Source organism: Hordeum vulgare, chromosome 7H (assembly GCF_904849725.1).
Source record: "Hordeum vulgare subsp. vulgare chromosome 7H, MorexV3_pseudomolecules_assembly, whole genome shotgun sequence".
Lineage (NCBI taxonomy): Eukaryota > Viridiplantae > Streptophyta > Magnoliopsida > Poales > Poaceae > Hordeum > Hordeum vulgare.
In genome coordinates, this window is record NC_058524.1 from 224,256,173 (window position 1) to 224,270,268 (window position 14,096).

Sequence of the window (14,096 nt, forward strand, 5' to 3'; positions counted from 1 at the left end):
TTGCCATGAATCTGTCAAGGGGTACAAAGAGTGATCCAAGTTTGGATCAATGAGTAGCGGTCAAAGATATGCTTAGTAACTAGTGGACTAAGGAATTTTTTCTCGATTATGAAGGTGATTAAAGAGTTCGTCGTAAAGGGTTACATCGATGGAAGCTTTGACACTAATCCGAATAACTCTGAGTAGTAAAATGGATTCATATACTAGAGTAGATATTTGGAACATATAGTAGAGTAGATATTTGGAATATTTTCGAATAGCATGTAGTAGCAGCGTCTATAAGATGACATAAAGATTTGTAAAGCACACATGGATCTGAAAGATTCAGAACCATTGACTAAAACCTCTCTCGCAAGCAAGACATGATCGAACCCCAGAACTGTATGGGTGTTAGATTCATCACAATCACATAGTGATGTGAACTAGATTATTGACTCTAGTGCAAGTGGGAGACTGTTGGAAATATGCCCTAGAGGCAATAATAAATTAGTTACTATTATATTTCTTTGTTCATGATAATCGTTTATTGTCCATGCTATAATCGTATTGATTGGAAACACAAATACATGTGTGGATACATAGACAAAACACTGTCCCTAGTAAGCCTCTAGTTGACTAGCTCGTTGATCAAAGATGGTCAAGGTTTCCTGACCATAAACAAGTGTTGTCACTTGATAACGGGATCACATCATTAGGTGAATCATGTGATGGACAAGACCCAAATTATAAACGTAGCATGTGGTCGTGTCATTTTGTTGCTATTGTTTTCTGTGTGTCATGTATTCATTTCTATGACCATGAGATCATGTAACTCACTGACACCGGAGGAATACCTTGTGTGTATCAAACGTCACAACGTTACTGGGTGACTATAAAGGTGCTCTACGGGTATCTTTGAAGGTGTCCGTTGAGTTAGCATGGATCACTCGGATTTGTCACTCCGTCTGACGGAGAGGTATCTCGGGGTCCACTCGGTAATAAAACATCACATACAAGCCTTGCAAGCAATGTGACTCAAGTGTAAGTCACGGGATCTTGTATTATGGAACGAGTAAAGAGACTTGCCGGTAACGAGATTGAAATAGGTATAGGGATACCGACGATCAAATCTCGGGCAAGTAACATACCGAAGGACAAAGGGAATGTTATACGGGATTATATGAATCCTTGGCACAGAGGTTCAACCGATAAGATCTTCGTAGAATATATAGGATCCAATATGGACATCCAGGTCCCGCTATTGGATATTGACCAAGAAGTGTCTCGGGTCATGTCTACATAGTTCTCGAACCCGTAGGGTGTGCACACTTAAGGTTCGATGATGTTTTAGTATAGTTGAGTTATATGTATTGGTGATCGGAGGTTGTTCGGAGTCCCGGATGAGATCACGGACGTCACGAGGGTTTCCGGAATAGTCTGGAAACGAAGATTGATATATAGGATGGTTTCATTTGGTCACCGGAAAGTTTTCGGGCATTACCGACAGTGTACCGGGAGTGACGAATGGGTTCCGGATATTCACCGGGAGGGGCCCACCCACCCCGGAGTGAGCCAGTGACCCTGGGGTGGCGCACCAGCCCTTAGTGGGCTGGTGAGGCCAGCCCAAGAGGACCATGGCGCCACAAGTGGAAAAAATAAAGGAAAAGAAAAAACAGGGAAAGAGGGAGTTGGGAAGGAAGGAGTGGACTCCTTTCCCCAAACCGAATTGGGGTGGGAGTCCACCTCTCCCTTCGGCCGGCGCCCTTGGGGCTTCCTTGAGCCCCAAGGCTAGCCCCTCCCATCCTCCTATATATATTGGTGGTTTTAGGGCTTTTGAGACACAACTTTGCCACATGCAACTCAAACCTATACCACATAGTTCGTCCTCTAAATCGGATTTCTGCGGAGCTCGGGTGGAGCCCTGCACGAGTAGATCATCACCACCACCGGCGCTCCGTCACGCTGCCTGAGAACTCATCTACTTCTCCATCTCTCTTGCTGGATCAAGAAGGCCGAGATCGTCATCGAGTTGTACGTGTGCTGAACGCGGAGGTGTCGTCCGTTCGGCACTAGATCGGAACGGATCGTGGGATGACGGTGATTTGAATCACGAAGCTGTACCACTACATCAACCGCATTTCTTACCGCTTCCCGCTTAGCGATCTACAAGGGTATGTGGATCTAATCTCCTCTCATAGATGGACATCACCATGATAGGTCTTCGTGTGCGTAGGAAATTTTTTGTTTTCCATGCAACGTTCCCCAACAACATCGAGACGTAGCGTGTGTAACATGCGCGACTTCTCATACGTTTATTCTATGACAATCGTCGGTAGCCGCTCGCCTATCCCCGCTGGTTTCTGGGTCATGTGGGAAGGACCCCCTATCCCCCACATTCACTAGGCGACGGTTTAAAACTCCATCGTGAAAAGGGGTAGAAACCGTTTGTATAGCACGTAACGGTATCAGTGTGTGTCCTTTGGTTTAAATACTAAGCTGCTCCAAACCAGATGTACAACTATCACATCAGTAGGAACTAGGTCATCACATCACTATCTTCATCAAGTACCTGATTCTATTTCCTCAACCCTTATATTTCCTCATTTACGCGTTGATGAACTTGATCGTTATTGTTTGGAGAATTTGACTGAAGACTTTCTCAATTTCCTCATCTCAAATTCTTCACACCACTTGTTATTCACGTGCTTATCCTGGTCACGCTACTCGCACTAGGTGTTTGTTTCATTCCATCATGATGACCATGCTTTTGCCACGTTACACTTACACCTGAGTACTTATTCGTTTGCAAGTTGTTCGTTACTTAGCAATTTCCTCGGAGGGAAATTCCTTAGTGATAAATTCATAAAAATCGCCTATTCACCCCCTCTAGTCGATATAACACACTTTCAGGGAGGCAGCGAGACGATGACGCCCGGATGCAAGAGAGGAAGAGCGAGGGCGGTGAAAGAGAGAGCGAGGCTAGGGCTCTGTCTCAACCATCCGGTGTCGCTGCCTTTACCCCCAACCGCCAACCATAGGCGAAATGCCACGCATGAGGCATGACATGGAAAGTACATGGAAAGTCAAAACTACCCTCGACAGACACTAGACTTAACACGCGGTGGTAGAGGCTTTGCGCAGATAAGAACCAACACGAGGCATAACACCCCGAGGAAGTCACTAACGTCTGGAGCCCACTCCGCTCAAGGCCAGTGTATCATGGTAACAAATGAAAATACGCAGGGTAAAAAACAGAGGACACTATTCATTGTTTGTCAAATCAACTGTGGTCTAACGACCAGAATCAGTTCGCCTAAAGATCTAACGGCTGTAATTTATTTGGAAACACAATTGAACGGTTCACATTTCAGGCGCGCTCCGAGAGCTTCATTTTGTGCTTCAATCTAAGAGCAACTCTAGCAGACCCCGCATTCGTCCGGCCCGCAAAACGTGTTGCATTTCGCGTAAAACAACTTTTGCGGGTTGGCCCGGGCTGACACAAATACAGACCCCCCAAACGGACCCGTAAAAGAGCATATTCGCGGAATATGCTTTGGTGGGGGAAAGCGCGCGCTGAAATATCCCCCACCAACCGCTTTCGCTCATATGCGGGGCACCGCAACGACGAGGTGAAAACCTGCGAATACGCGGGTTGGGGTCGAGATTTTACCGTGCCCCGTAAAAATATTTATGGGCCGGGACGGGATGCGGGGTCTGATCAAGCAGGTTTTCTCGCCCCGACCCGCATTATGACGATTATATTTCAGGTTAGGACGGGATGCGGGATGTGATAGAGTTGTTCTAACAACTCAGATGCGGACTTCTATAAAGCCAACAATTTTATGAATTTAACTCACGGCCGATCGAGAAGCCATGACGTGTAATCGAGGATGACGTTCCGTGTCTTTGAAGAGCAAGCCATGTGAGGCCACAATAAAAAAAAAGGAATGTGGCAGAGGAGATAAAGAAGTGAGTCGTCCCGTCTCAGGATGGGGAGTATGAAACAGGACCCTAATCCCACGCTCTCGTGGTCGCAGTCGAAGTCGCACCCACTAATCACGGCGCATCAATCAAGCTGCCGCTATCAATCATTAACGGCGACAAGACCAAGCACACAAGCAAAGCAAAACCATCCCCCGAATATAGCAGAGCGTCTGGTCAAACCGGCCTTCATTTCCGAAGCAATAAAGAAAGAAAAGAAAAAGAGCGAGGGATTTTCCAGGCCCCTTTGTCCAATGGAGTCACGCGGCACGTAGCTCTGCTTCGGACCACATGCACACGCAAACGCAAACCCCAATTAAAAATTGTTATTACTCGCCACGAGAAAATCAGCTCTTATTTTTGTTTTCGTGCGAGCAAGCGAGCGAGCTCCTCGCGAGGCTGCCCCTCTCTCCCTCTCTCTCTCTCTCTCTCCCACATCTTCAGTTCGAGGTCGGCGCTTGGGCCTCACCTCTCTTCGCCTCGCCGTCGGCATTCCGCCGCCTCCCCCTACCGGAGCCGCCTTCTGCAAGCTTTTCCATGGAAGACTCCAGTGGCGCTGATCCGGCGCGCCAGCATCTGTCCCCGCAGGGCGGCGGGGGCGGGCAGCCGCCAGTGCCGCGCTCCCCGACCCCGCTCGACCTCGCCGCCGCGTCCGCCTACCACCACAGGCGCCTCTCCCCGTCTCCCCGGCCCCCGGCTCACCCGCAGGTGCGTCTCCCTTCGCCCTACGGCCAGATCCCCTCCGGCGCCGCGGCCCACCACGCGCGCTCGCTGTCGCAGCCTCTCTTCTTCTCCATCGACTCGCTCCCGCCGCCGCCGTACGCCGATCTGGCCGGCCCGCCCGCCATCCCGCCCTCCCCGCCGTCTTCAAGCTCCGACCCGCCGCCCTTCGGCCTGCCGCCGCGGAGGGCTGGCCACCGCCGGTCCCAGAGCGACATCCCCTTCGGGTTCTCGCAGCTCAGCCCGCCCCTGCCACCCCCGGCGCCGGTGAAGCGCGAGGCGGCCACCGGACAGGATGGTGGTAGATTGGAGGGCGACGACGCTGCGTTGTACGACCTTGTCAACGCCTACATGGACCTGGACGGGATGGACGCGCTCAACTCCTCCGAGGACCACCACGACGACCGTGACAGCCATAGCCGTGCCAGCGGCACCCGCGCTACCAGCGCGGCAGAGAGCAGCGAGAACGAAGCCGAGAGCCAGTCCACCTCAGCGGAGAGGAAGGACGGAGCCAAGTCTCGGCATTGTCGCAGCTTGTCCATGGACAGCTTCATGGGGAAGCTCAACTATGCCACATGTGACGATTCGCCAAAGCTACCACTGCCGTCCCCCAGCGGTGGCCTTTCCAGGAGCGGGAGTGGGTCCTTGGATGGTGGTGGTGCTGCGTCACTGTTTGGTACCGAGTTTGCCAACGGGGAGTTCACTGAGGCTGAGAAGAAGAAGATCATGGCAAATGAACGCCTCGCAGAGATAGCTTTGACAGATCCTAAGAGGGTCAAGAGGTGTGCGGTTCTTCATATAGTGGAAACAAATTATTTCCCCCTCAAATTAAAGCATCCTGAAATTTTAAAATTGACAGGATTTTGGCAAATCGCCAGTCTGCGGCAAGGTCAAAGGAGCGCAAGATGAGGTACATTCAAGAACTCGAGCATAAGGTACAGGTCTTGCAGACAGAGGCGACTACGCTTTCAGCACAATTGACGATGCTGCAGGTTTGTCTTGTGGAGTTGCTCTGTATTTTGAGTTTCCTTATGCTAGGGCGGAACTAATGCTTGATGCACTTGTTTGCAGAGGGACTCTGGAGGACTTGCGACTCAGAACAATGAGTTGAAAATAAGGCTGCAAGCAATGGAGCAACAGGCGCAGCTGAGAGATGGTATGCTTCTTATGGTACCCTTCAGCATTGTTCTTCATTTCTTTAGGTGAAAATTAAACTGGGTTATGTCTTCTCGGCAAACTAGCAAACGGCAATAAAAAACTAGCTGTCTTGAAATATTATTCCAGCATGTGTTTGTGCCGACTTCCGATTTTCTGGGCTGGTTTGGTAGGCATGTAGTATCACCAATGCAAAGAAGTCATTTTATTGTTGGGTCGGGATACTTTATGTTTATGTGCACTCGATACTGTAGGGTTTTACAAGCCCAAGCAAACCCAGATTTACCATCCAGCTTACATTAAAATGAAATAGTTGAGTGGTTCTTGGATGTTTTGTACTGCATGCTTCATGTGTCTCATTATAGATTTATTGCTTCTTAATTTACCATGCATCTTGGTTGTGTTTGTAATAAAAATTCATGGTTTGGTGCCAAAAGATGGCCTGCCAATATTTATGCAAGCCAAAGCTTAAACCAATTGGCTGGGTACCAACTTCTCTCAAAAGTTGCCTACATTTGGCAAGGTTTGTAGTTGCAAAATGTAGGCATGTCAAAATGTTTGGCTAGCAATTTTTGGCTGCCAACAAAAGCACGCTCTATTACCTTTATTTCGTGATTTACAAAAGATTGCCTGCTTGTCTCTCTGTTATAGTCAGTTATATTAAGTCGCTAAATTTAGGCATGCCGAAATATTGGCTAGCAATTTTTTGGCTACCAATCAAAGCACAGTCTATTATCTTTGTTCCGTGATTATTATACAAAAGATCGTGTCGCTTGTTCTCTATGCTAGTCAGTTACATTAAACTAATGTTATAAATATTGCTGGTTCTTCTTGTGCTGGTGTGCACATTTTCCTGGCGTTGATTGCTAGCTGAGTAGATTAAAGTCCTTTTGTCTCAGGAAGGACCGTGGTTTGTAAATTGGTTGATTTGAAAATTGCTAGCACAATCTATTCATTTTATATTATTAGTTGCAAGGGGGTTTGTCATCAGGTGACTGGGTTGTATCATCATGGTACATAATTTTACTGGGAAACTCTTTTTTTGATCAAATATTTGGAAAATCTTGCATATCTCAACACTGTGTTATCATTAATCGATACTAGTAAATGTGTGCGTGCAATGCACGTTGATATTAGGCAGTACATTAATTATACATGGATATTAGGCAGGATATTATTTGCATGTTAATTATGTGATTACCGCTATATTTGGTATGATATTAATTGCACGCTAAACATGTTGAGCGCTCACCATTGAAGTAGTCTAGGTCGTTGGATTGACTTGGTTTGATGGCCGAGATTAGTTGGATCTGCCCCTTTGGGTCTTTTTATATTGATACAGATATAGATATGTTTTAAAATATTTTGAAAACCTTTCACAGCTTAACACTATTTTATCTTGATTTCCTCCTGTGCATCTAGTTGGACTAGGTCTGTTACTGTTGGCTTACATGAGGATATATATCAACTAATGTCCAAATTCCTGTAGATGCTAATGTGGCCTACCGTTCGTTTTGGTTCCTTTGGTCAAATTTTATGGTTGATAAGTAGTACTATAGGTGTATACTATAGGAACTGTCTTCCTATACTCGCTTTTGTCGAAAAGGCGTGTATATTTTTCCTTAATGGCATTTGAAAAGATTCAACTATTCCGTATATCTAGTTTTAAATTGTGTTTAGTAGCCTATTCAGATCTGAATGTCAGTTTGCTATTTCAACTATTGCACAAATCATTTCTGAAAGTTCACGCTGGTGGCATATACTTGTTCTTGACGATTTTTAATTCAATGTAAGATTGAAGATCTATCATACCATTTTCTTTATGTGTCTTTTGTGGGACCACAGTTGGTTTTAGGCTTTCAGTAAATGTTGTAGCTACTTAGCTAGCAGTCAGCAATTTATGCTAGTGATTTTGTTGGCATGGGCCCTCGCTGTGGATTGATATATAGTCCATATATAGCTAATATATAGTTGTAAGAGCATCTCCAATCGGACTTGCCTAATCTTACCCCATGTATGTTCGTGGATGTGTCTGCGGACAAGGGCCTACCGTCCCCTATTTGCTCGCCCGGGCAATCACCACCCCTCATATCCAAAACCTCAAATCCATACAAAGCCATGCATGTAGATCATATAGCACACAACCAATTTAACACTAGCCAAAATAATCCACGACAAATAAAATTCAACAATTCATACATAGGCAATACACGAAGGAATCAATCACCCCCGTTGTTGCGCTCATTGATCTCATTTTTGTTGATGAACCAGTTGTTGTGATCCTCATTCATGAGGATAGTGTCGGCCAACATGATCCTTGACTCCTCCGTGATCCTAGTGAGTCTCACCTTCTCTTTCTCAAGCTCAATTGCCTCATATGCCTTCACCTTCTCAAGCTCCATTTCTTGCCATTCTCTTGCTTCTCCATGTCTATACTCTCTCCATGATCATCCTATCCCGCACCCTCTCTCGGTCAAACTCCATCCCTTCCCTTTGCACATACAAGAAGAGCTTGTACCTCTCCAGGACTCCAACTACTCCTCCCTGTTCTCTTGCGTCTCCATGTTTACCCTCTTCCTCTCCATGATCATCCTATCCCACGCCCACACCCTCTCTCGCTCGAACTCCATCCCCTCCCTTTGCACGTACAAGAAAAGCTTGTACCCCTCTTCCTTCTCCCTTTTCTCCTCCATTTTCTTCAATGTCTCCCTCTTGTCGCAAAAGATGCCCGTCCATGTGGCCGACATTTTGCTTGCCGCGCTGTCACGTGCGACCCTATCGTTCTCCCACTTCCTCCCCTTCAAGTGTCTATTCCTCTTTGGCTCGGTCCCACGTCCATCCACCCCTCCACTTGGCTCATCATCATCATCCAATCCAATAGATTGGTGAGAGCTTCTGTCATTGTTGCTCTTCATCTTTTTGACGGGGTTCTTGATATCTTCAAAGAGGTTTGACCACTTCGGTGTCCCATTCAGTTGTAACTAACAATGGGACATAATGCATGTTTTTTTTCTTAACCTAATGGTACAAAGTGGCGGCCAACTCCATCTAGCAAGCAAAAGTCACACGTCAACAGAATGCAAGAAATGAAGCAGGGAAGAAAGATGATGACCAATGTGAAGCAAACAGAACTTACATGGCTATCGATTCCAATACCACTTTTATGCCTATTCACCTCTTGTGCATAGAAACCACAAAACTTGTTCAAACAAAGGCAAATTTTCATCACCCATCTCATAATTTGGAGGAGCTTGACCGTCATTTATCATATCCATCATGAATGAGTCCTAAAACATCACAAGAAACTACCATCCTAAAATTGATGTGATAAATGCACATGGGGGAAAAAAGACCCGATTATTTTGTTGAGGAATATCTTCAAACAGTTGCTAGGCATGTCCGGTGCCGGAGATTCTTGATGTTATCCGTGACTGTTGGAGCTGCGGTGACTTGTAAGATGCGTCCAGGTCCTGCATGAAGGCATCCGGCATGCCTGACCATTGCGAAGCTGGAACGACGTAGGGCGCAGGCGTGGCCGAGGGTGCAAATGCGGTGAACTCCATGTCGACGGCATCCTTCTCTGCAAGCTCTCCGCCTTCTCACAGACGCGCTGCTGGACATGCCTGCCCCTTGTGAATGATTGTCTCCACTTTGCTCCCAACGGTAGGACCCCCATGGACTCTGTCGAGCCATCCTCCATGGTGCGGGCGTCGGCTAGGACGAAGAAGATCAGCTGTGCAGATGCTGAGCAAGGGCGGAGGAGGTTGACAGTGCGGACGCAAGAAAGGGAGACAGACGCAGGAAAGAGGGTTTTCAATTTGGAGGGATTTTGGGTGGGCCTGGCCTGTCAGATGCGTCGTGGTGGACGTGTCCGGCAGCCGCGAATCTGTCCCACATATGGGCTGGGTGTGAGGGGTGCCGGACAGCCCGTACATATGGGCTGGGTGGCGGACGCAAATCCGTCCCACATATGGGCTGGGTGGCGGACGCAAATCCGTCCCACATATGGGCTGGGTTTGGGGGGTCCGGTTGGGTGTCATTTTTTGGTCCACATGGTGCTTGGGTTGTCCGTCCGGTTGAAGATGCTCTAAGGTCATATATCTGGTTGGTATAATAAAAGTTGCTGCTCTTGCACTAGAAGTTGATCTCATTGCAAGATGACATCATATACCAATTGCTAGCCCTACCTGGATAACTTGCTAGGCAAACGGAAGTATGCATGATAATGATATTATGTATGTCCATGTTTAGTTGTTCAGGTCGTTGTTTGCTGTGTATATTAAACCAATCATGTTTCATTGTGTTAATTTGGGTGACAGGGTTTTGTGACTTTGACGGCTAAACTATTGAAATCAACTGTCCACGTGTCATTTCTTTTTCTCTTTTCAAATAATGTAAGATTTTATTTCCTTGTTGATGCACATTGTGCCACTTATTGCATTGATGGAATGGAGGCTATTATGTAATTTAATTACGTTATTCTGCAATGTTCTGTTACTAATTTATGTTTCTCTATGGTATTCATGTGTAATCCAGCTCTGAATGAAGCGCTAACGGGTGAGGTCCAGCGGCTGAAACTTGCAACCGGTGAGATTACCGATGCTCGTATGTCGAAGGCGGGCCTACAGCAGCAGATGAACTCCCAGCTGATTCAAATGCAGCAGCTGCAAATACAGCAGCAGCAGCAGCAACATCAACAGCAGCAGTCATCCCAGACACAGCAGGCTCAGCAACAGCAACAGCAGCAGCAGTCGCAGCAATCAGCATAGACCAAGTTACAAAGAACATGGATCTCAATAGCAGAGGGGGAAAAACTCGAATCTAGCCAAGCATGATGAGTTGAAGGATGGTAATGGTATGTGCGAGCGGAGAGAAAATAATATCTTTTGATTATATCAGACAGGTTGTAGGATGGATAGCAGTGGTTGTGCAACGGATGCTGCCCGAGTTCTTTTGTTTATGGCGGTATAATACTCAGCGTGGAACATGGTTGTCGTAGTACCGTATTGTCGTATATTCGTGTTGTACATGAGTACCTTCCTTAGCGAGTCACTGTGGTAGTCAGTCTTCCCATTAAAGATTCTTTCCGACGAGTTGTTTCTGCGTGTCTATGAGGACGGCGTATATTATATATTACAAGATCTACAACGTACCCTGTGCCGTGATTGTGTAATGGAGGAGTATATGCGTACTTCTTCGTCAGGGTTCTGGCTAGTCTTCACGTTTTGGCATTGGTTGCTTTATTACATCTCTTCTGTGAAAGACAAAGTAATGTCTGAGGTTCTCGTTCTCTGAAAATTTGAGCGTAGTGAACATTAGCATCGCGTGGACATCCCTCGGGGTTCTCGGTCTAGCATCGCGTGGACATCCCTTGGGGTGCACGGATTGGAGACCCATGGCGATGAGGTGCACGGATTGGAGGCCCATGGTGACGAGGAAGTGCTCTATGATGATGTGTGATGTGGATCTGGTCTCGCGAGGTGCGGTTGGATGCGGCGGTTCTTGGTTCTTCGTTATGGATTGCTTCGATGGTGGTGATGTTTGATGGGTTTGCCGATGTCAATGCGTGATAATGTGCGGTCGAGGTGGTGTGGAGCTTAATGAAAACCATGTATTGGCTTCGTGTCATGATCAGCAATGGCGACGATTGTGGTCGTTGTTGACCTTCTTGGAGGCAGCATTGCGTGTTCTCCCACCCCTCCTCTGTGGATCTGGCCGTTTCGGCCTCTTCGGGGGAAACATTGATCTGTGATCGGACGGTAATGACGCATTGGTGTCGCATTTCCTTTTGGGGGCTTCGTCTTGGGAGCATGGCGTCGGTGAGCGGGACCGGTGGATGACGGTTGGTGGTGGGTGTGGCGTCCAGACTTCTGTGGCAACGATGATGGTGGAAGCGATGTCGGCGACACGACAATGGTTGTGATAGTCGGCTTTTCTTGGGCGTGTCCATGATTTTGCCTCGGTTTGTTGGTTGCTATGTAGTCGAAGCTGCGGCGGAGGGGCCTGCGGTATACGATGAGTGGGTGCAGGTAGTCTGTTCGACGATCTTCCGTGACGTCAGCCGTGTCTGGTTTTGTCCTACAGAGTTTTTGTCAGAGTTAAACTGCATTGTTTGGTAGTAGGCCGACGTGTCATTGATAAGGGTGGGCTTTATCCTAAATGTTTTGGTTTATGAGAATGGACTTGGTCTTTGTTGTATCGTTTTTTCTCAGTTTTAATAATTAATTGGGTATTTTTCTTTATTTATTTAAAAGATGAGGCAATCTTTGTTTCCGTTAAAAAAAATATAATTCCAGCGTAGATCTGCTTCAAGCCCGATCTGCGAACAACGAGGACAAGCTCTCACGCCCGGGTTTTTTCACGCCACCTGCGTTCAATACCCCAAAGGCCCAAAAGAATCTTCATGGAAATCGAACAGCCGCTGCCCTGTGAGGGAATGGCTAATTTCTGTTTTGGTATAAAGGGCGTTCTTTCTCGCAATGAAGGAGCATTTGACTACTCAGGCCCTGTACAATGGTGGATGTTTAACGAGATGCCATAAAAAAAAAATTCGTTTTTTCCCTCCTATTGGGTTGCATCGGTGCTTAAGAAAGAAGGCAGAAGTAAATGTTTGTTTCCGGTGCTAGCCGGTACTGCTCCTTTCAAGCATCTATCGACAGGAAAAATAAGAGAAAAATGATCCCAACCCCTCAACGTGATAAACAAAGCACCTCTACTGGGCACCTCTGCATTGCAAGACGACGTGAAATGCTACTCTTTTTCTCAAGCACCTGTGTACAAGCATCTATCATTGTACAAAGCCTCATAACGAAAGTAATTTAGCTAGGAGTAGTAACAAACATACTCTATGACAAGTTTGTTTATGTGACGAGTGGTTAATGAGGAGAGAGATGTTACCATAACATAACACAAATCTACAACCTAATAAATGACAATCATTTATCATACTACTACCTTTGTCCTGGATTATTGGTCCCTTCGTCTTCTTTTGCCAAATTTTGACTATAGATTTAGAGATCTCTTACGGTACATCATACTACTTCTAAGACCGAGTAGTATAGAATAAGCTCACCGCTGAACAGTTGGATAGTTTTGCCTTTTTTTTCTTCGTAATTTCAAAAATCCCTAGCTGTGAATATCCTCGCCAGGCCTCGTGTGTTGCCCTCCTCGGTCATCCACGGCGCCTCTCCAACAATCGATCACATTTCAGAGCTCACATCATTGATATCAACTGGGGCATGTTGCCAACACCCAGCTGTGATCTACATGAACTAGATGAGGCTTTCTGAGAGGAAGAAGTCAAGGCTGCGGTTTTTGAGCTTCCGGGTGACAAAGCGCCCAACCTGTATGGATTCACGGGCATGTTCTTCAAGGCATGCTGGAACACGATCAAGCCATATATTATGCTGGCTGTCAATCGTTTTTCCGACCTCCAGACCGCTCATCTTCATTGGTTGAACTCGGCTGACACTTCGCTCATTCCGAAGAAGGATGGTGCCGAGGATATTTCTGACTTTCGCTCCATAAGCATAATCCATGCCATTGCAAAGCCCATTGCGAAGATGATGTCCAAAAGGCTGTCACCCCACACGAATGATCTTGTCTCACAAGCTCAAAGCGCTTTCATCAAGAACAAATGTATCCACGACAATTTCATGTACGTGCGCAACCTTGCCACACGATCGCATCATAATAAGACCCCGACTCTTTTGTTCGAGCTTGACATCAAGAAAGCGTTTGACTCGGTGCGTTGAGACTACCATTTGGACTTGCTTAACCACCTTGGTTTTCCGTCGCGCTTTAGGGGCCGGGTGTCCGCCCTCCTGCGCACGGCCTCATCGCGTGTATTGCTTAATGGCGTGCGTGGAGACCCTTTCAGGCTTGGGCGCAGGCTGAGACAAGGGGACCCCTTGTCCCCCCTCTTCTTTGTGCTGGCCATTGATCCATTGCATCATATCCTTGAGAAGGCCACGTCACAAGGTCATGTGCATCCCATTGGAGGACGGGCTATGCCGATTCGGGCCTCCATTTTCGCGGATGCTGTTGCTGTTTTGAAAGTGCGTTATATCGACTAGAGGGGGGGGGAGGTGAATAAGCGATTTTTACAAATTCATCACTCAGGAAATTCCTAGTGAGGAAAGTCCCCAGTCATGAACTGAGTGCAGCGGAAATAATACTAAGACAAATGTGCAAAAGTGACTAGAACAAAGTACTCAGAGTGAATAGATAGGTTCGGTTTGCACAGGTCACATATACAGGAT

General features: G+C 46.9%; 1 protein-coding gene across 1 annotated transcript; it reads left to right on the forward strand.

Annotated features, from left to right (window-relative positions):
- The first annotated feature begins 4,327 nt into the window (after positions 1-4,327).
- LOC123408688 (bZIP transcription factor 29-like) lies at positions 4,328-10,928 on the forward strand. The gene is made up of 4 exons (XM_045101748.1): positions 4,328-5,462; positions 5,540-5,672; positions 5,752-5,836; positions 10,372-10,928. Exons 1-4 carry the CDS (start codon positions 4,498-4,500, stop codon positions 10,602-10,604), a joined length of 1,416 nt encoding a protein of 471 aa, XP_044957683.1. The 5' UTR covers positions 4,328-4,497; the 3' UTR covers positions 10,605-10,928.
- The last annotated feature ends 3,168 nt before the right edge of the window (positions 10,929-14,096 follow it).